Source organism: Uloborus diversus, chromosome 5, assembly GCF_026930045.1.
Source record: "Uloborus diversus isolate 005 chromosome 5, Udiv.v.3.1, whole genome shotgun sequence".
NCBI lineage: Eukaryota > Metazoa > Arthropoda > Arachnida > Araneae > Uloboridae > Uloborus > Uloborus diversus.
The window spans coordinates 16,783,591-16,807,306 of record NC_072735.1 but is presented as its reverse complement, the minus strand read 5'-3'; the positions used below and the strand labels follow the sequence as shown (position 1 = coordinate 16,807,306).

Below are 23,716 nucleotides of genomic sequence, written 5' to 3'. Positions count from 1 at the left end.
ACAATATCAGCTTAAAGCCTTTAAGTACTAATGGTTTTCCCAACTAATTTATATTCCATAGAAATACAAGTTACTCAAGATAAAAAACCTTAAGTCTCCTTCTTTGGCCCTGTTATCTATTATTGGTGTGAGATAACAATACTACAACTAGAGCAAAACACAACCAAAGCCTAAAATGTATTTTAGAGTTTCTAAAAATATAAATGCTGAAATCCTGATAGATTTTAAATTATATTTAATCTATCAGGTGGCATCCCTTTAGAGAGTGAAACCCAAATGCATTTAAGAGATTTTTGAAAATTATTAACACTGAAATCTCAATATATTTTAAATTAAATTTTCCCTAATGAGTTTAAAAAATGTTCATCACATGTCAGCTTAAAAATAAAAAAAGTGTTTACATAGAAGTGTGGAGAGGACCTTTTTACTTTTGGATACAATATAGCCAGTACCAGTGGATTGAATTAAAATAAAAACCTAATTTAAAACTTGATTTAAGCCTCCAACCTATAATATAAAGTCCATACTAATATTTTTCGGTATGTAGGTAAACAGAAAAGAACTGCTAAGCATTACTTAAATTTGTTTTCTCATGTTTTCCATTTCCTGTAATGTGTTGTGCGGTTAGCCTTTTGTTATTATTTTTTCTTTTTTTTATTTTACAATATGATTCCATACACCCAATATTTTATTTATTTATTTTTTTAAATCATGTTTGAGATCAAATGAGGTAGTGAGAAGCAAAGGGATGCAAGTGGCAAAATTAAAAATTGGAGATAACTAGTAGAAATGGTAGGTGAACTCCTCCTCTGTCTTGGGGCAAGAGATAGTACTAGTAGCCCTGGGAGGTGTACAGCATGATTTAGAAGAACTTTTCAATGAAAGCCTACCTAGGATGTAATCTTTATACGCGTTTTACTCGAAACTTGAAAATGTCCACTTACATCCCTTTGCTTCTCACTGCCTCAAATGTGTTCTTAGACTAAAATTCTTGTAAGAGAATAACATGTGAGAAAACTTGATGCAACTGAAGAAGTCAACTACATTAATGAAATTGACAATGCTATTTGTGGAAAAATATTGAAGTTGTATAACTTACATTTTTCGAGTTGTGCCAAATAACTTATTGAGCAATGGCTCTAAAACTGCAATTAAAGCAACACAGATTAGTCATTATTAGAGAAATCATTTTTCTGTCACAGCTTTCTAAAGAGTTGTTTTAATTGCAGTTTTAGAACTTCTACTTTGAAAACTTGTTGGTCTTCTGAACCTTTTTAAAGATGGCCTACAAACGCATTTTTAAGAGTTTAATTTCAAAAATTCCCAGAGGTGGGCTCCTGAACCTCTTCAATCCCTAACATTCTCTAAACCAAAGAGAGTGTAGAAAGCTACTTCTGTACCTCAGAACCAGAGGGACATAAGTCACATTATCATAATTTTACAGTAGAGGAAAAAAAAATTTCTGGCACATGGAAAGGATGGGATGTGCGCTCTTTAATCCCGGTAAAAAATTTAAAAGGATTTTTTTTAAAGAATTACATTCCCATGGCTCGATGTGGATTTGATTCTACATACAATGCACAAACCAACGAAAAATCCCAATTTTTGGACTTATGTTACTCATCGAACATCTAGGTCACCTCTCCCGAAACTCTTCTCTCCCGTCCCCCAATATTATCAAAGCTCATGTAAAATGCATTTTTTGGACTACAAATTTTAACATTATGGAGTGAATATTACACTTAAGATAAAATTCATATTGTCAATACTAAGATCTAGGAATGATTTCCTCTCACACCAAAAAACTGAAACCCAATAGCTTTCTCTGTGTTTGAGATACATTTGAAATTGAAATAATTAAAGGCTCATAAATTTCATACGCCCCTCTCACATTTTTGATCTTGGGATGGCACTGCACATATGCATCTAGGGTGAAGTTACACACAAACATTCATATGTTTTATTTTTCTGTTGTAGATTAGCCAAGTTCAAGTTTTGTTACAACATAAAACGTAATTTTTCTGAAAATTGTATAAATTTCATGTTTACTATAAAACCAGTGGCGGCTCGTGGGAGAGGCCAGAGGGGGTCTGGGCCCCCTCACTTTTTCCAGACAATAATTCATAACTTTTATTTATTTTCCTTTTTTTTTTCTTTTTGTGTGTACTACTTGGTTGAAATTTAAAAAATGGATTGAACCGTATTTTCATGCGTATAATACATGTATTATCTGTTTAAAGAGTGTAAGATCAATGAGGTGTAGATTATACGATGCCACGGAATATCTGTGTTTTTGTTTTGGGAGGCTCACTTTTCTGCCCCCCCCCCTCACTTTTTCAAGGCACAAGCCGCCACTGCATAAAACATTATTTTTTTTGCCTTTTTAAGGGGAGGTTGACACTAAAAATTACTGCCTCGAGTGTCACCTGTGGTAGGTTAAGCCTTGATCTTCACTGAGGATTGATAAAACTCACTAGGAGCAACCTACCTGATCACTGAGCATGTTGCTGTTTGTCACTGTTGTGATTGTAAATTGAAAAATAAAAAAAAAACAGTAAATATAATATTCATTGAAGGGCTTAACTATTTAAAAAGTGTTATAAATTTTTATTCAATATTACTTACAAATGGATAGGCTCCCAGCAAACTGCAGTTATATATTTACTATGGCCAAGTAATGGTTTGACAAACTCCTTCCCAGTTTCAGGATTCCAAATCGAAATCTATAACATTAATGCAACAAAATAAAAAACACAAAAATATACATCTCGGGGGGAAAATAAACAGCGATAAAATCAAAATTCAAGTTATACATGTGTGTACACAGGATGTTTGAAAAAGAATGAACTTATTTCAAAAGCATATACACTCAAACCCTGTTATAATGAACCCTCAGCGAACTAGCTTAGGAGATTGCTATAACCGAAGGGGGGGGGGGGGGAGTCGCTACAGTAATTTTTTTAAAAAATAAGTCTACACTTGTTAAGATTCCTTAATGAATGCCTATATTACACAATATTTCTGTTAGAGAAAAGGATAACATTAAGAAAATAATAGTCCAGTTATAATAATTACATGCCCGGCTGGGCATGTAATTATTATAATTTTTTAATTTTGTATAAGGTAATTTGAATGACAACTTATTATGTGAAACTTTTTTTTTCATGTTTCACACTGAAATAATGCTTGATTCAGATATAAAGATATTAAATCAGTTTTTTGCCTGATTTATGCTATATGACAAGTTCAAACATTTTTATTATATACAATGAAAAAAAACTGGGCATGTATATATTCTTTAGAAAAACATTTCCAGCAGGGCGTGTAAAATTTTAAAGATTTTTCTAGCCCTGAATATGAGATATACATTGTAAATAATATGGGGTGGACATTTTTATAACAACATTGACAAATGAAAGAATAATTTATTCTATATAGTTTTTCAATGTCATAAGCTGAGCATTAGGAAAATATACCTCGCCATTTTCGTACCCTGATGCTAATTTCATTCCATTAGGTGACCAAGAAACACACAGGACCCAATGTTTGGTACCTGGAGGAAAGAATGCAAGAGAATTAGTTGGCATAGCTTTGCTTTCCTCTATTGAACAGAAAAGTAAGAAAGGAAACCAAAACTTTCTCATATTACCTTGGCAAGTATACTGTGGTGTTTCAGTATTCACATCCCACAATCGCACAAGAGTGTCTCCAGAACCACTAGCTAAGTATCTGAATTGGAACAGATAAATTTTTAAAAGCTATGCAATTAATGCAAGTCATATAAGATTTTTTTTGCAATAAAATTCAAAACTGCAATTTGGTTTGAAAAATTTTTTTAAGGTAATATATTGTATTTTTCTCTTCAATTATAAGTTCAAGTATCAAATCTTCAACAAAAGAATAACTTCCATGAGTAAATAAAAACACAGTCAGCAGAAAATGCAATAAGCATTGATTCATAGTAAAAACCGTATTGCAAGAGTCTGAAAATCTGTTACACACAGAAAGAGGGGTCTATGCAGTTCTGCCAGTTGAAATAAAGATTGCACAATGCAGTGTACGCTAAAGCTAGAGCAATACATTCCAAAGAGGTTAAATAAATTTATAAAATTAAAATCAACTGATTTTAATTTATAATTTTGTTTTAAAAAAAAAACACTTGATTCAAATCAATTGATTCTGAAAAAAAATCTCTTGATTAAAATCATGATTTTAATCATGATTTAAATCAAGCGGATTTAAATCAATGCCTCTTTTATGACATGGATAATCTACATTGGGATTAATCTTTCACATCCAGTCATCACTTGGGTACCTTTAAGCATTAAGGTTCAAGGGAAATTATACTTGATAATCTAAAAATATTTTGTAGCAATTGATGAGAATTTTCAAATTTTTAAATTACTTATTCAGATTACATCTGATACAAATAGTCAAATTCAACAAACTTACCGGCCATCCGGACTAAAAGATGCAGAAAGTACAGCTTCAGCATGCCCTGACAATGAGCTTGTGCATCGAGTGACAGGCCTGACACGAAAAACTGCTTGTTCAGCATACACAATATCAAGAATTTTTTCCGTATTTGAAGGTTTATCTTTCAATGTGCTCTCCAAGCTATCTTTAATTTGCACATCATCAACAAAGAAAAGGAAAGGAACTGGTTCTTCCTGAAATTTTACATACCAAAGTAAAATTACTTTTCCTGAATGAAAATATTGCTTAAATTTAGGGCTTGCTGAAAATATCAAAAAGAAAAAGTATTGGAATATAAACAATACAGGATAATTCAAAAAAAAAAAAAAAAAAATGGTGGGGTTTCATAAGTCTACCTGATTTGGGAATATTGTACCTGTAGCAGTGACGAAGGGCGACATCTTGCGTCAGTCATCGCTAACTTACAAGTTGGTAATCTAATATAACCACATAAAAAAGTTCACAACTGATTTGAGAAAAAATATTCCTCATTTAATCTATTTTTTTAAAACAAACATTTATTTTCATACTATTAAATTTGATATTTTAAAAATTATAATAGAAAATTAATGCAAAAAAAATGCAAACTATATTAAATATCTTGCATATTTTCATTAAATATTTGCAAGCGTAACCAACACACCTGTTGAGGTTTAAGAATTAGCAGTTAAGGATACACAAATAGATATGCTTATTCTGTAGCATCCCTCATGTAGTACTCCTCATTTTTTACTCAAAAGGTGGCAGAAGCAGTACAAAAAGATATAGGGAAAAAATTGTTTTTCAACTCTTTTCCGGAAAAATAGGTAAAATGCAATAAACTAAGGTCTGCTACAGATAAACAAGACTTATACTTATTCTTTGGTCATTGTGGCATCGATCGATGATTTCACGCCTGGCTATTCTTTGATGGAGCTTGAACGAAAGAGCAAGTTTTAAAGTTTCAGTTGACTACCACTAGATGTATCTGCATGCTATTGAATATGTCCCACTTGTTATTCATTATTATTTTAAATGAAGATCTAGAGAGATGAGATTTAACACTTTGTGATTGGCCCCCAGGTCACCAGACATAACACCAAGTGGTTTTTTCCTTGGGAATAAATAAGGATACTGTTTTTATTTCCCTCTTTCCTGTTAATGTTGATAAATTTAAAAATTTAATCACTGCAACATTTGCTTTTGTGCCTGCACACATGCTACAACATGTGTGGTCAGTTTTAGTACAGGTGTCATATCGTTCAGGCATCAGGAGGAGGACCTTTAGAATGATTTAAGCCTGCAAAACAAATTTGTACCATTTTTAGTTTTAAAAATACTCACGTTGGAATCACACGATTCTTTTTGAATCACCCTGTAAAAATTTTTGAAGTCTATAACATTTAGTAGCAAGCAACTTCCTCGGAAAACAAAAATTTTCCCTCCCGAAATTTTGTTTATTTTTTCTATATTTTAATTTATTTTTTATTACTATAGCTTGTCAACATTTCTATCATTAAAATACACTTACTTTTCTAAGCACTGCATTACAGATAACTTGTAACTGTTGAGTAGTAACATTTACTGGCATATCAAAAGGGGAACTACTAATTTCACCAGCTTCATTTTTAAACTGGACCAAGATATTTGACACTACTGATTCCTTCTTGTCAAGATCTTCCTCGGGTGACATGTCTGTAAGAAAAATACAGAGATAAAAATTGTAAGAGGGTTTCATATGAAGTCTTAAATATACTTAACTTAACTAGCTAAAGATATTAACTTTAGAAAACTTTCATCAAACGTCCCCAGCTCCTAAACCCTTTTTAGCTTCAAATCATTTTTAAGAAAAAACACCAAACCCTTCCGGGAAGTTCACCTATGATAATTTAAATTTGTGTTCTTAAGACTCCAGGTTCAGAATTGTTTTTGAAGAGTCACCCCCCCCCCCCTTCTGTTTTACAAAGGCAGTATAACATTTTTAAAACCAAACCTTTTTAAGATTTCAGAATAAAAATTTCGAACTCACTCAATTAACATTTTTTGCAAGAGCAGAGTTTTCCAGCAAGTGAATTTCTAACATTCCTTTCATTTCTCAATTTGAATGTCACAATGGAAACTTGTCTCCCCCCGTCATTCCAGCAAGTCTCTGGTGAAAGATATCTAAATTTACCAATCCATCTAGCTTTGGACAATATTTAACTGGAACCAGGTCAATTACACGAAATTGTAATTGATTATGATTACAAGCATGAAAAATAGAAGATTATGATTACGATTATTATAATCCTCAGCTAAAACGTAATTACAATTACAGCAAATGATTACAGTTTATAAAAGTAATCATTTACGATTATCGTACGAAGAATTACGATTACAGACTCGTGATTACATACTCATGTTTGCTGTAACAAACGTCAGGGTAGGTATAAAAACCGGATTTAAAAAAAAGTTTTTTTTGGTTTAAACTGGGTTTATTTGGTTTTTATTACTATTTGTAAAAGAAAAACAATTTTATTTTAGGAAAGTCATGAAGATTTTATGAATTAATTGTTGAGGAATGTTTAATATTCATATTTGTACCAAATTTCTTTGTAATTAATTAAACAATTAAGAGTAAAATCTTGTAATTTCATTTCCTCATACTTAGAGATTTCTATAGGAGAATATTATATCTTTAACTTTTATAAAAAGTACAATACGCAAATGGGTCTTGGTATAAATAATCAAAGAAATAATTTACTGGGATAGTTCAGACATTATTAATTACAAATAACTAGGAATAAATTCTTGCAAATTAATTTCCTCATAATCATAGCTATCTACTATAAGTAAAAAAGTAAAACTGAAATCATGCATTCGTAAACCATGTGTGGAAAGTATTTTGCAGTACCTACAAATCAATCATAAGTCTGATTACATTATACAACTTTAAAAATCATAAGATCAACACATACTTTGTTCAGAGATTTGAAAAAAAAAAAAAAAAAGCTACAAATCATATAATTTATTTACCTAACTTATCGGTGACAACAATTATAGAAAAAGGACAAGTAGGTTTTAAGAAAATCATTATGTTTTCCATTGTAGACATTATTTCTCCTGCTCCTGCTTTAATACATTTAGGAATACATTTTTTTTTAATCAAAGAAAAGAAAACATTTTAATTAAAAGCCTCAGTATGAACTTAAATGAAAATACTCTTAACATTTTAATAATGAAGACTGTCATAAAAATTAATGTTTATTGATTCTTCGAACATTTATACATGAGACTTTTTTCGTTATATTGGGATAAAAAGAGTTCTTTGAAAGGTGAAAATTTGGCATTCAATTCTTTTTATAAGAGCACAGAATTACATGAATGTTTTCTGTTTTCATAATTTTATACATTTTCTTTTCTTGGTCTGACTGCATCATCTATCGCCTACTCTAAGTGTTCTTGAACTTCTTTAGATATTTTTTTTCTCTCGTAATTTAAATATTCTAGTGTTAAGATATTTTTGCACTGCGCAACACTTCAATGGTAAATAATCTATCTCAAATCTTAAGTAATCAAGCAAATTAGGTAGTACATTAAGTTTTGGTTGAAATATGATTTTTGGACTCTTTTAAAATGCAAAAGACTGATAAATAATGATTATTAAAAATTATAAAAGAGTTACTTAGGTTTTTTTTCCCACATAATTTTAGAAAAACTTAGTTGGTCTGCCTTGTATATTTATGTATCTAATAGAAAAGCTGCATAGATTTAAAAAAAAAAAAACAAACAAACAAAATAAAAACTATTTAGCAAACTTGTATTACCTTAGAAAATATAATTTTCTAAGTTTAATATTAAATCTGTAATTTATCTATAAAGCTTTGCTAGTTACTTTGCATTAATTAGATTTTACTCTTTGCAATAATATGCAAAACTAGCAAAAATACCCGGCATTGCCTGGGTCAGTAATAATTGTGAGAAACAATCGCTACTTTCTTTTGTTTTCTGTTTTAACTGAAAGAACTCAAAACACACTGCTTTGACGGGATTAAAAATTGAGCTTCTTCCTTACCCATAAAAGTAAAATAGCAATAAGCATAAAGAATGAGTATTTATTTAGAAACGAAAACACGAATTGAAGCATATAAAAATGTGAAGAATTTCCAAAACATGTACTAACAAAAACAAAGATAACTAAAATGAAAAGAATGCAATATTCCCAGCAACAAAAAAAAAAAAAAAAAAAAAAAAAAAAAACTTGACGACCGTCCGAATTCCTGAATTCCAGCAAAAGCAAAGCAAAGAACGATTTGAAAGTTATTTTTAAAGCCTTGCTTGAATTAATTAGATGTTTTATTTGTTAACAAACATAAAATGGCAACAGTTATTAATTTTAAATCATTGCGATAACATTTCCGATTATTTTCCAAAAATTAAAATCATGTGAAATAAGCAGACGACAGTATTACAATTTATCTTTCTTATTGTTGCATTTATAAAGCTATTTTTATTTACACAAAAAAAAAATCAGCCCCCCCATCGAGCGATTGGCGCCAAAATTGAAACAACGCCTATTTACAAATAAATTCACTATTGTATATTGGCGGATTATTCCAAATTTCATCCAGAACGTAGCATTACTTCATGAGATATGGCACTCACAATGAAAAAAAAGAACATTCGATTGCGCCACCCCCTTTTCAGTTTTTGACACCAAAATAAAAGCAGCTCTTATACCCACTAAGAGCTACTTGCCGATAAATTTTTCTTTCATTCCGTTCATTATTTCTTGAGATACAGCAGTCACAATTGACGACAAAAAACGTTCTATAGCTCAACCCCCATTTGAGTTATTGCCACCAAAATTGAATCAGCACCTGTTCCTGTTAATGGCAACATATGGACCAAATTTTGTTTGAGTCCGCCAGTTACTTCCTGAGGAATAGCAAGCAGGTGTAACACAAAAAACGTCCCATTGCTCCACCCCCCTTGGAGGAATTCGCGCCAAAAACCAATGGGCACAAGTTCACATAGGGGCACATATGTGTACCAAATTTCGTTCGATTTCATGCGGTAGTTTTTGCTGTAGAGCGGCCACAAAAAACTGGTCACACACAGAAGTGACACACACAAACACATACACACACACAGACAGACAGACATTTTCCAAAAATAGTTGAAATGGACTCAGCACACCTCAAAACGTTCGAATCCGTCAAAATTCGAAATTCGAAAATTTGCACGAATCCAATAATTTCTTCTATATATTAGATATAGAAGAAAGTAAAAACTGTGCGCTTTATTTAATTAAATAGTACACACACACAAAAAGAAAAAAAAAAGCTCTCTACAATGCTTCCGCAAGTGTGCAAAAAGTTGAGTTTCCACATGTTTAAATGACTTTAAACTCATGTTTGCTTCGGAGAAGCCTTGATTCAAAATTTTCATTTTGATTACTTTTAATATTGCTGTTGTTAGGCAACAAATTTTCATAACAATGGTTTTATATTTAATCATTTGATGGGGAAATTACATGACATTTACTGTTTTCCATCCTAACGTTTTTAAACTAAGTTTTTTGGGAATAAATTATAGCCTAAGTTGCTCCCTGAAAAGGCAGCTATCTATGGTGAAAAAAATGGTTGAAATCAGTCCAGTAGTTTTGAAGATTACCCCGGACATACATACATACAAAAGTAGCCATTTATGTATAAAGATTTATGAAAACATTTGGGGGAAAACAATGAATTTTTTCAAAAAAAAAAATTTTTTGAAAAAAAAACCACATGGTTTTTTTTTTTAAACCATTTGGTTTAAACCGAGGTTTAAACCAAACAACCCTGAACAATGTCATAATTAAAACTTAAGAATTTTCTTAAAATATTGTAAAGATGATTTCAATGATGACTATTGTGTTGTATTAGCTTGAAAATTTTTACTATTATTTAATTTGAATTATGGTGTTGTTGCAGGAAAAGAGCAAAATATGAATGATGGGCACATCTGGATAACTGAAAGTAGATTCATTACAAAACACTACATTGACCGTACATTGTAAACAGGCATGATTTCACCCATATCCAAATGTATACACAGATTATACCGTATTAGACTTTAATTGTTCGTTGTTATTTTGCTACAATCAAAATTTTAAGAGTATACAATTGCTGAAAATTGTGTACTAGTAAATTTCTACATTAGGTTCTCAACTGTATAATATAACATCAGAAAATATAGTGCAATTATTATGAAAAAAAAAAATATTTACAATGATTGTTATACATAATGCCCACAATATTATAAAATATGTGGATAGTGGAAGTCAGGGCTGGATTTGGAAGTGTGGAGGCCCCAGGGCAACGAAGGAGTGAAGGCCCCTAATCAGGGTTCAAAAAGATCATATTTTTGAAAATATCCGATACTTTGATATATATCCAAACATTTTGATATATATGGGTATATCAGATATTTTCGATCAGCACTTTAACAGTAAATACATCCTGAAGTTACTGTTATTTATTTTTTTATATTATTATTATTGTAATTTATTGACTTAAAATTACTGTTTCTTATTTATATCTAAACATACATTTCATTTTAAAAGTTATGTACTTTTAAGGTTATTTTCATATGATATTTACAATCTCAATCATTTGCGAAATCTGATAACTCAATGTTATAAAAATAAAACACATATATGTATTGATATTGGTTGGTTATTAGGTTGGATGTTGTTTGTAAAACTGACATATACCTTGACTCATAGGTTCAAATTACAAATTAAATGAATAAAAAAATGTATATACAGTAGAAGACTGTTATAACGCATACCTTGGGACCAGAGCTTTTGCATTATATAGGTTTTGGCATTATATAGGTCATTTCACAAATTTTGAAACTAATACTCAGAATATATATATATATATATTAGTACTTCAGAATTAGTTCTATCTGCAATGAGCATTAAAACACTAATTATACAACAAATCATTCACAAATAAATATGTTTTACAATTAAAAGAAAGTGAATTATCCTGCACTTCTGCCAGCTTCATAGTTTGCATAACAACTGCATTTTCAAGAGTCATCTGATATTTTCTCTTTATTGTGAATATTGATTTTCATTTAAAAGCTTTGAATTAAGCTGGAAAGATGAAAAACTGTTTCAAAATTCAATTTTCCTAAAAATTTTTATGTTAGCAAGCCAAAACAAAGGGATTTTTTAAACTTAAAAACCAATTGTTTATTTCTGAAAAGTTGTGCGGTTTATAGAGAATTGCGTTATATTAGTCGGCGTTATAAAGGTATTCTACTGTATTGCCACTGAAATGCTCGATCAAATAAAAAATTTATAGTAAATGGATACTTGCAATCACGGCTCTCTGATAGATCGATAATAATATTATTTTTGTGCAAGCATTTTTTGTAGAAACACAAAAAAAAAAAAAAAAAAAAAAACTGTCTAAGAGAAAAAACGTAAAATTTGCTGACCCGTGAAAGTTAGGATATTTTGTAAAAATTTTACTGTGGGGGCCCCTTTGTTGTGGAGGTCCCGGGGCAGTAACCCCGTCTGGCTTCCCCTAAATCCGGCCCTGGTGGAAGTAAAATATACAGGAATGAAAGTAAATGTTTGAAAATTTAAAAAGTACATTTTTTAATGTATCTAAGTAAAACTAATGCCGCAAAGGTGCCTGTTTTTGTTCTTATTTTTTGAGGTGTGAAAAAATTGCAAGCAATGCTAAACAGTCGCTAAACTGGAGCAAATGATGTAAAAATTGAAAAGAACGTCAGTGTCATTATTTTTAGCACAGGGTACATACAAGTTTTTGATCCCTATAAATATAGAGGATAAATACCATATTCATTTCAAACTATTTGCATAAGCTTTGATTTCATTTTTGATTTGATCATTTATTAAAGAATCTGCACCTTCGTAAGCCCTAGCTGGTTTCCACTTAACTCGCAGTAAGAATGGACATGGATTCTAAGCAGTTATGTTTTTTATTTTTGCATACATGAGTACTTTATACTACTATTTATAAATCAGTTTTAAGTAGTGAAATGCACTTATTTTCACTTTAAAAAGTAATGTAAAACAATACATTAAAAAACAAAATTACTTAAAAAAAAAAAAAAAAAAAAAACTAATTGATGTAATGAAATGTAGAAAATTTTTTACAAATTTTCCATGCAAACTTTTTTTCTTTCTATATACTTATTAAGTAAAAATAATACCAGCATTAAAACATAAAACACAAATTTAATTTCAAATTTTATGATTTTTTTTTTGAAAAACATGATAAAAATTTCATATATACCAGAGGCAATACAAATCTTGCAAGTGTTTAAAATCATACAAAAGCAAAAAACTGTTGCATGAATATGTTGTTTGGACCATAACACTTCACAGGGTCAACACTTTTTATCACATGGTAAAAAAAAGGGGGAGGGGAAAGTAATAATAAATAATTCACATTGGCGTCTGTTTCGGCACAGTAAGTAAAACAAGTGTATTGTGGATCAACCATGGTTAAATCATTTTATTAAACACCTCTCTTTTTCTTACTGCGAGGATACAGTCGTCAGTGTAAATTATTTACAATTACTTTTTCTTTTTACGATATCATAAAATATCTTTACTGAAGTATTATGGCTCTAACAGCATATTCATATGACAACTTTTTGCTTTTCTCAGAGTTTTAAAAAATGTGTCAAGGACTTTTCGGACACCCTGTATAAAAAAGCCGAAAGATTTTTAACTGTTCTACAACATTGTTAAGCGGTAGTACTTGTGATATTCTCCGCTAATACAATTTTAAGATGACAATGTACTGTGCTAGTTTGCCAACCATTGGCAGATGAAAAGGGAAATTGATACATGACCAATTGTGAGCATTAGGGAAGACTTTGCTGAAATCACCCACGAGGCAGACCCTGCCCACGGGGTACTAATAACCTAATGGCTTATTCAATGGCCCTGGATTCAAGTCGTTTCCTATTGTTGTTCAAAGCTTGTATGCTCGGTCGGCTCCAGGGTTCCTAGGTTATTAGATAAGATAGGTCTCGATTTTATGACCCTCATTTACAAACGACCTTTGAGGAGCAACTTGAAGCCTTGAAGTATTTCGCAAATGTTGTATCGAACTATTACTCCATACAATAGTACTACTCGTAGAAAGGTTGCTTTGATTTTTTCCCTTTCAGCAAGTCAAGATTACACGACAAGACTTTAATTATGATTTATTTTAGTTGGATTACGGTTACGACTTCACAAGAACAGCTTGATTAAAATTTCAATTACGATTACAAGAGTATCTCATTGACAAATTACGATTATGATTACACAAAAACGTAATCGATTACGCAGATTAGGTAATCGAGGATTACTCCAAGCCTGACTGGAAAATTACAAGAACGCAGGTATTGTTCATCATAGCGTGAAAATAATCATTGCTTTTCTATGATTCTTTCTCAAATTCCTGATTATTTTTTGAACAAATCAACAAAATCCCTGATAATTTCCCAGTCAGTGGTCATCCTGTAACCAGTTTTCAAATACGTTTTGAGAAATTTCTGATTTAGCACTGGCACTTAGAAAAATTTGATTGCTCAATAAGATTTTTTCTGAAGGATCAGCTTTTTAATGCATAGAATTTTGTGAAGGGTTTCTAAATGGACATAAATTATCTTTGGTCAGACACCTGATATTCCTTATACTTTCAGGAACTGGGGGAAGGGGGGACACCTAATAATAAGTTTAAAACTTCTCAAGAATTATTATCGAGTGAAAAAAAAATGTTTCAACCCTTTTGGGCAAAAATTACTTTTTAGTCTCAAGATACAACTTAGCATTATTTCATCAAGTATATTTTTGTTGGAAGAAAGGTTTCAATGAAGTTATAGACAGTTTAATATTGCAAATATATGATATATCTTTCAAAAATTTTAATAACTAAGAAAGAAAAATAAATTTCAAAAAATAAATAAATCACTTACCCAAGTATTTTTTTCTTTCTTTTAAATGATTTCTTTGAGAGTATGGATTACTAAAAGGAACAATAACGTTTAGTAAATAAATGACTAAAACCTTATTAAAATTAATTATTGATGATCTAAATGAAATATCAAACTTTCCTCCCGATATTTGTGCAAAGCCTTTGGACTTATTTATTGTTTTTCTTATTCCGATTGGCAACAAACTGTAAGAACTTTTTCAGCATTGTAAGCCATGTGTTTTGTCATTCAACCATTATGTTATGTGAAATGTAGCTTTGCCTTCTGATTTCATGTTAACAGTGCTAATAGTCTGCTGACTTAAAATAAAATAGTTACTTAAAATTATACAGTCCACACTTATTCCTTTGCAGGCAATCGAATTTACATTAGTCATTCAAGAACATAATTAGAAGGTTGTTAAGTCAATTAAGTCTCACATGCTTTTATACTCAATATTTTTTTACATTACGTTTACTATTTTTAACCATCCATAATTATGGGATTTTAGTGTTCATTTCTGTTAATTACATAAAGCTTGGCTATTGTAAACTAAAATATTTAATCTAATTAAGTGCAAATCTTATTGTAATATGATAATTATATTAAAAGGCCAAAAATTTTTAACACACATCACAGAGTTTCTTCTTGTTCACCACAATTTGAATTGTTCAAGATTTGAGTTTCAAATTTTTGATGTTTTTCTCGCTGAATTTCAAATAACAATTTTGAGGATCATAGGAAATATCTTTTTTTAAAAATATTTTGTGGAAATTTTTGAAAATTTTCTATTTGGTTCATTCTACGTCAAATCAACAAAACAAAAAACTATTCAGATTCATGTCAAGTAATTTTAATAAAATTTATGGTTTGAGTCCACCCATGTATTGAAAGAATTTTTTTTTTTTTTTTTTTTGTGAGTGTGTGTGTGTGTGACCCTTCATTTTTTGTGTAAAGCTGCCTAAACAACTCAAAAAATGGCAAACATTTGAGTTTTAGCACTTACAAAAATTTATTTTTTTCAGCTCCTTTTAGGGCTAAAGTGTTTTACTACATGTCATGTTAAAGGTTTTTGTACAGGCTTTCATACAATATATCACTTCACAAGGTTTTGTGACAATTATATTTCAAGTTAATGAAATGAATTCATTGACCTTGAATATTTTCAAAAAAAAAAAATTTTCTTACGTTGTATGTGTGGTAAAAATTTCAGAATGGGACTACAATAGAATCATACTGAAAAGTAATTAATTATGAAACATTTAGGTACCACATAATTTGCAATTTCTCCCAAGATCATCCTTCCACCGTTCCTTTTCTAAGTTTTATAGAATATGAAAAATACAATATAGGGTGAGATGAAAAAATGGGTAGTAAAAATGTATACAATCCTTCATAATCCACATATTTGATAAAATCATTAAGTGGTGTAAATTTTGTCAGATTTAGAGCCTTGCTGATTTGACGAGAAACGACTAGTTTAAAATGTTACTTTCTCAAATCAGTTTCTTTTGCCAAATTTACTATTTTATCGCATTTGGCGTAGTGGCAAATGTTAAGTGGGACTTGAGCATTTTTTTTTTCTTTTCTTAAATATGAAGAGTAAAATCTGCTTTTATGTTATATACATATATATATATATATATATATATATATATATATATATATATATATATATATATATATATATATATATATATATATATATATATATATATTTACATTTAAACATTTAACTCAATAACACATTAAATAGTCCATTTACTTTAAACTAGAAAATAAATAAAGCAAAAATCAAAACTTCATTAAAGCATATTTAATGTTTTTTATTAACTTGCAGAAGAAAAAATTGAAAAATTGGGTGTATCAGTTTTTAGTCAAAATTGTATTTGTCACTATAGCAAAAACCTGCTTTTGCCGGCTGAAAAAAAAACAGGGTTTTTTTACCTGTGGCAAATATACTGATAAAAATCTTTTAATATAGAAGAGGATAGAGCACATAGGCGGATTTAGGACTGAGTTCCTGGGGGGGGGGGGGGGCAGGATTTCTTTTTTTTTTTAGCAACATTTTTATTGCCCCTCACCCCCGTGTTTTTGTCTGTTTCCTGTGATGCATAAGTCCATGCTTTACTTTTTTGTCTGTCGTTTTCATTAATGTGTGTTTTCATCCTGTCCTTTTTGAATTGACCTTAAGAGAGGGAGCTGGTATCAAGAGAGAGTGACGCAAGGCTCCTTTTAAGTGGGAAATAGAATATCTCCAATTTTAGGGGGCCGGAGTTTTTCCCCCCGAGGAAATTTTGTTAAATGGATATAAAATTCTGCATTTTGAAGCCTTATAAAGGTTAAATGGACAGACATAGAAATTGATAACTAGATTATACAGTTGTACAATATTGTTCAAACTTTGTAAGAAACAGCCATTTTAAGTTTGAAAGAAAAAATAAACTGTAGATTTCTCATTGCAACAACCTTTTTTTAATTATAAGTAGTGCAGAAAGGGAAAAGGAATAGAAAGGTAGTGTATCATTTTTTTTCCTGGCTAAACAGATTAACAATATGCAGTAGAAGTAATTGGAGCCCACTTTGCTTAGGATTTTCAAGACTTATCTAATTATTTTCAAGGACTCTAGAATAAATAAAATTATTTAACGCACTTCATTTGTGCTTTCCAGTCTCTGATATTTTAGTACTTGATTGTAAATTTTTTCAGTTCTGTTCTAACTTTGTGAGAAATAGTTATTTTAAATTTAAAAGAAAAAAGAAACCATAGATTTCTAGTGCCAACAGCTTTTCTTCAGTTGCAAGTGGGGCAGTAAACGAAAAGAAATAGAAGTAGTGTGTATTTTTTTCCGTGCTAAACAGATAGACAATATGCAGAAGAAGCAAGATAAAAGCAATCAATACAAAAGAATTTCTAAAATACTGCATTCAGGATTGAATAAATAGCAAGATATGATACATGTCAGTCACAAAAATTAATTTTAAATAATATGCTACAAATGTGAGAACCATGATTTTTACATTTTTAATTTATGCAGGATGTGGTAAGGCGCTGAATTTGCCATATTTTGGCATTCCTCCCCCTTTATACTATTTGTTAGAAATTTTAAAATTTAAGGTTTGTAGCCACACATTTCCAAATATTCAAGGTTTTCAAGCACTTAAAAATGTAATTAGTTTTTTCAAGCAATTTCCATTTTTTAAGGAACGAATCATGAATTTTTTTTTTTTTTTGGGAGTTAGGGACCCACTTCGAAGCAGGGGCTCTAAGCAATAGCTTGTTTACCTTATAGGCGACTTCGCCCCTGTTTGTAATTTACTCTTACCTGAAAATTTTTTGCTTGATTTTTTGTAATTTTTACGAAAATTCGTCAGTTTTTATGGTTAAAGGATTTTTACGATTTTATCAATCTTTGTTAAGTTTTTATAGACTTTTATAAAATTTCAGTAAATTTTTCCAAAACTTTTTATGACTCAATTATTTAGATTTCAATAATGACGAGGACTGACTCACTTAGACTTAGATGATTATGACTTACTTTACTTTTTAAACAGTATTTATAAAGTAAGTAAAATTGTACTCTCCCTATAAATAAAAAGATTCATTTAATCAGAACACTCAGATGACTGAAATTTATTCAGTGTGCGGTAGCATTTATTTTTTCTCTCTCTCTCTTTAAAAGAGAGAGAGGGGATAAATGTTTTGTAGAATTTCTCAAAAGGCCAATTAATCTACTAAGAACTACTAAGAATATTATGCACAAATAGTACTTGAAATGTGGACACAAATCATAATGAGTAGATCGTTCTGTTAGCGCGAATGGGGGGGGGAGTTTTTTCCCCTTTGCTTTAGGTTCTAATTTGTTAAAACAATCGTCAATTAGTATAAGTGCTGCAGCTTAATGTATAGCTCGTTTAGCCTATATTTTCATTCATATACTTGCCCAATGGTTTTCAATCCAAAATAGTGAACTTAGACACATTTTCAGCACCTCAGTGACAGCTGTACTATTTGTATTTAATGTTCGTACCCCCCCCCCCCCCCCGCACCTCTTTTCTTTTCTCCCATCAGAAAAGGACACTCGCTTTTCTCTTCATTTTCATTGAACTATTCAAAAAAGAAAAGTCTTAATTTTTTGTTTTAAGATTTTGGAAAGTGTGTTGTTACTATATAAAGTCCTTCCAAAACTGGGGGGCATTGCCCCCTATAAATCCACTCATGCCCTTCTGAACTATTCAAAAAAGAAAATTTTTTTTTTAATTTTTAGAAGATGTGTTGTTACTATATAAAGTTCTCCCGAAACTGGGGGGGGGGGGGCATTGCCCCCCTCTGCCCCCCATAAATACGCCTATGATAGAGCAAGGTTTAAAATGAACAACATTGCTATACAAGAAAGTTTTTCATTCACAGTAGCAAAAACATTTCAAATATAAGACATGTATACTAATTTTAAAAACGTACTATCTATGATGAGGTCCAAATGTATAAGATCTATTTATATCAACATCTCCATCAATAATATCAATCCTTGTTTTACCATAGCCACCTATGAAGTATAAAATAAGAATGAGAAAAGCAAACAAACTTCCATTAAAACATAATCTAACAAACACATGCTTAAATTTAAAAAAATGCTTTGAATGAATTAGAATTTTATTTCTGTATTTTTTTTTCCAACTGAAAGGTCTAAAAAGTTATTTGGATTGAAAACTTAAGAAGTGTAAAGGATTTCAAGAAGATTATCAACTTCACCAAACAACTAGACTTTTCCTCCGACTTCATGGTACAAACTGTCGACCCCTTCTACAGGACAAATTTTAAACACAATCAATTTATTTCTTAGCAAGTCAAATAATGATGCGTTTTATGTAGAAAAAAAAACTCTCAAAAAATACCTTTTTATTTTATGAGCATTTATTTTAGCCAAACATACTTAACTCTATTTAATTGAGCTCAAAATAGTCTTATAGAAAAGAGGTTTACAGATTTAAAAAAAAATATATTTGAATTCTGACATCTTGAATTCAAATTACGTTTTTCGCAATCACGTGTGTGTGTGTATGTAGGCATGTGTGTTTGTGTCCAGGCATGAGTGTATGGGTAGTTGTATGTATGTGTGTTTGTGTGTGTGGGGAGTATCTGTGGATGTGTGTTTGTATGCATGTGTGTATATGTGTTTGTGTGTGTGTATGCGTGCATGTATGTGTAGGTGTAAGATGTATATATATGTGTGTGTGTGTGTAGGATATGGACGCAACCTCAAGACGGCTTTTGCTATCGGAACAGCATCGTGAGGAGCCGGTCGACGGTGATGCTGCAGAGGTTGCTGGCGGGAAAATAAAATCATAGGAACACCAAACACAGTCAAATGAAAGCAATACGCAATCGTGATTGATCAAAAAATCTTTCAATAAAAAGAAAAAAAAAATGTACACTCACCAACTTTCAGATTTAGTTTCTGACTGACTAGAGATGACTGCCTGGCACATTTAAATCGCATTTCAGTATTTATGAGCTCTGGTTGCAGGATTCAATAAAAAGAGCTCCCTCTGTCAATGCAAATCATCTTACCAACTCTACAATAGTACAGGGGTGCAGAAAATGTTTTTAACACCAACATTTCCCCCAAACTGTATGAAAATTTCCCCAAAATTTTACAATATGCTATGTGTGTTTCAGATAAAAATTCATTCCTATTACTATAGGTAGAGATAGTTTTTGGGGGAAAAAAAGCAATTGCATCTTTAAAACTAATAGAATGAACTAGTAGCCTTAGAACTCAGTATCTAAAAAGCAAATTAAGCAAATGCATGTAAGTTTTAATTAAAATATCATATCTACATTTATTTTAAATGTAAATTATTATCCAACAAATAGTTGATGAAAATATAAAGAGTGGTGATGCAAAAGGAAATGCATTCAAAATACACTTGCAGAAAAAAAAATTGGATTTTTCTCTTTTTTTTTAAATCGAATCTGCAAAATTTTCCCCAGATGGTTCAAATTTCCCTCGATCCTAGATCGCAGGATCGGACATATTCTGCACCCGTGCAATAGTATTTAACTACATTACTGTACTTGATTCAGAGAAAAGATAGACTGAAAGCAAACCAACAGGTTGTCGGAAGGTTTCCCAGTAAAGCCACTTTAGGGAATTTTTCTGGAATTAAAATAAAAAATGGGAATCAAATATTATTCCCACATGAGAATTGCTTGGCATCAATTCATTCTTATCCAAGCCAAAGCAGATCTAGGGGGAGCAAACCGGGGAGCTTATCCCAAATGGCAAATTTTACCCTATTTCAGTGTTTTTTTCATTGAAACTCTTTATAAAAATTTGAAAGAAGATGGGCAAGGACAGCAAATTTAAGTTTATGCCCAAGCTTGGAAAAATTAATTACACTTGCCCATGCCAAACACGAGAGATGTATGTGGACATTCCTTTGTTTACATCTAGTCTATATGTCCTGTCAAGTCTAATTATAACTTTTGAGGTTTAGAGACGTACAGAGTAGCACTTTGGCCAAGTAGCCGAGTACTCGGCCTTTCATTACTCGGCCGAGTTACCAAGTACCAATTATGTTTTAAGAAGAACCAACAACACACATGTGATGAATTTTGAACTTGTTGGAATAGTAGTATATACCTCTTTGTCCATATAATAGTTTTTAAAACTAAATTCCTGCTGAAATTTAATTATGCATTATATAAACAATTTTGTTTGTGTCAAAAATTTTACAAAAAAAAAATAAATAAATAAATAAACAATAAATATTTTTAAAATTAAAAATAAATAAATAAAAGGCATGATTAATCAAGTTGGAATTAAAACAAATTACAGTAAAATCTCCCTCTAATGCGGACACTAATAAGACAAATTTTTTTGTCCGCAATAGAGAGGTGTCTGCAGGACAGGGGTTTAATAATGTAATTTCCATTGGAAACTGGGGAATTAAAATTGTCCGCATAAGAGGGGTGTCCATTAGGTGGGGTTTCACTGTATACCAATCAATTATAGTTCTAGTCCGCCAAACGTAAATAATTTTAAAAGCAGATAAAATGAATGAGCAGGAACACTGCAGGCACATTTTTCTGCTCCCCCCCCCCCTCCCTGTTACAAATAACGTCTTTTTCAGTGTATAACATGTGAGCTAAAGAATGTAAAGACATTCGACAAAACAATCCGACTTTTGTCGGATGCTTTTAAATCCACGAGCTCCCATTTTGCGCATTGAAAAAGGAATTCCTTGTTAATGCCAAAACACGTGTCTGCAGTGTTCCTGCACTGTGCTTTTAACGTTGTTTTATTTCCTTTTGTTTTTTAAGCAAAGGTATTTTTATATTTTTTATAACTAATTTTTGTTTGTAGCAAAAATCCATTTTTAATGTAAAAATTCCATACTTTCTATAACTTTTTTGCATAATTTTTAATAAATAAGTTTTATTAACTTTGGGGATATAAAAATAAAGATTTATTCCATTAAAGCATTACAAACTTCATTATTCTCAAAATTTAAATTTGACTTATAAATTTTAATTGTAAATGATTGCAGAATGTAATGCTTGTTCTTTTTTTAAAAATAAATTTTCGTATGTCTTGGACAATATTCAATTTTTTGCAACTACTCGGTATTGGGCGAGTATCTGATCAGAATTTGGCTGAGTACCGAGTACTCAGCGAGTAGGCCGAGTACCGAGTAGCTACCGAGTACTCGGTACATCTCTAGAGGTAATTACATAGGTCACTCTGCTTTTCTTAATTTTTGTTGTTTGTTAATATTTTGTACTTTCCATGCCATTGACAATTTTTATACATGTATAAAGTTTCAAAATTTAAAAGCTTTTCAAAGAAAACAAAATTGCTTTGTACAAAAATTTGAACTTTACAATTTTTACTGATTCTCTTCCAAAAACAATCTGACATGACAAATCAGAAGCAAGCAGTTACTTGTTTGCAATACACACACAGTGGCATACAGGATTGCCAGACGTCCCGTATTTCAAGGGACAGTTCTGTATTTCGAAAAATTGTCCCGCATCCCAAGGAACTTCCGTATGGGACGGCTAAAATCCCGTATTCTAGCAGATAACAATATTTTACAGAACGAGACTTTAAGGGAAAGAATAAAGTAAAACAAAAAATTTGAAATAATGAGCAATAAGAAAATCATGTGACAGCAAATGCAAAAATTGTTTTCGTTTTGATTTGATTTGTATGATTTTGTTTTTGCAGCAGACCATTAGGAACCGCGTGCCCACCTAAGGGGGGGGGGGGGACGGCGCACACTGCGGCACTGAAATTTTTAGGGGTGTTGTTTTGAGGGGTATTTTTTCATTTGAGGGGGAGGCCGTCATGATTTTGAGAGGGGTGGGCCCTTGCCCTTAGTGGGGGGCACTCCTGAGGAGCCGAACGGTTGTATCCTCTTTGTTATGACTAATATTGGAAATATGTATATCTCTATGCATGCGTTGTCATTCACAATGAAAACTATTTTTTACACTTTGACAGGCAACATTTTGTGAAGTTTAATGCTTTGTTGAGATTGAATTTATAGCAACGTCTTAAAAATGTCCCACCCCCCTCCCCTTTTCACACCTAGAAGCCTGTCCCATATTTACTGTTCTTAAATCTGGCAACCCTGGTGACATGACTGGTGGGAGGGAACCGAGAAACCATTAGAAATACATAAGAAGCTGTCCAGTGATATCCCTACCCCTCCCCTTTCTACATCTCACATGTCTTTTTTTTGTCATCTAATTGTTATTAAAAAAAGTAATGGCATACTTTTGGTTACCTCTGCTACCCCATCACTAACCAATGCCTTCTAAATACTAAATGCCTACCACATTTGCTTCTAAAGTTCTTCTTCTCTGCCGGTACTCTAACAACGCTACCTGGCAGCAATATATGGACGGCGTTGCTATGACGATGGATCCAAACAGTTCAAATCAAATGTTAGTTGGTTAATCTCAAATTTTAAATTTAGAAGTTAACCAATTGTGTTCTACGCTATTAATTTCTAATACTTTCGACCTTCGATAGATGACATTGCGAGAGTACCGAAATGGGATAATTTTACGAGAAAGCGACAGACATTTAGTATTTAGGGTGCGTTGCACTAACTCACTCAACTTCATGGAGCCCCTTCTTCCTCAAAATGTGACCCCATCTATGGACGAACTCTGACTTTAATAGAAATGCCAAAATAACTAAAATCGCCATTGAACTTTAGAGGCTAGAACAAACAATACTTTCAAAATTGAGGCAATTATCACAATTGCAGT

At 31.4% G+C, this 23,716-nt stretch overlaps 1 protein-coding gene across 1 annotated transcript in view; it reads right to left on the bottom strand.

Moving 5' to 3' along the window:
- Window positions 1–18,973, bottom strand: part of LOC129222220 (notchless protein homolog 1-like) — a 48,730-nt gene extending 29,757 nt beyond the window's left edge. Inside the window, exons 1-7 of the mRNA XM_054856697.1 lie at window positions 18,893–18,973; window positions 14,434–14,483; window positions 5,987–6,150; window positions 4,453–4,670; window positions 3,650–3,729; window positions 3,477–3,553; window positions 2,626–2,723 (exon numbers count right to left, since the gene is read on the bottom strand). Of these exons, the coding sequence (XP_054712672.1) occupies window positions 2,626–2,723; window positions 3,477–3,553; window positions 3,650–3,729; window positions 4,453–4,670; window positions 5,987–6,148 (635 nt within the window). The 5' untranslated portion in view covers window positions 6,149–6,150; window positions 14,434–14,483; window positions 18,893–18,973. The remainder of the gene's footprint in view (window positions 1–2,625; window positions 2,724–3,476; window positions 3,554–3,649; window positions 3,730–4,452; window positions 4,671–5,986; window positions 6,151–14,433; window positions 14,484–18,892) is intronic.
- Window positions 18,974–23,716: the final 4,743 nt, after the last annotated feature.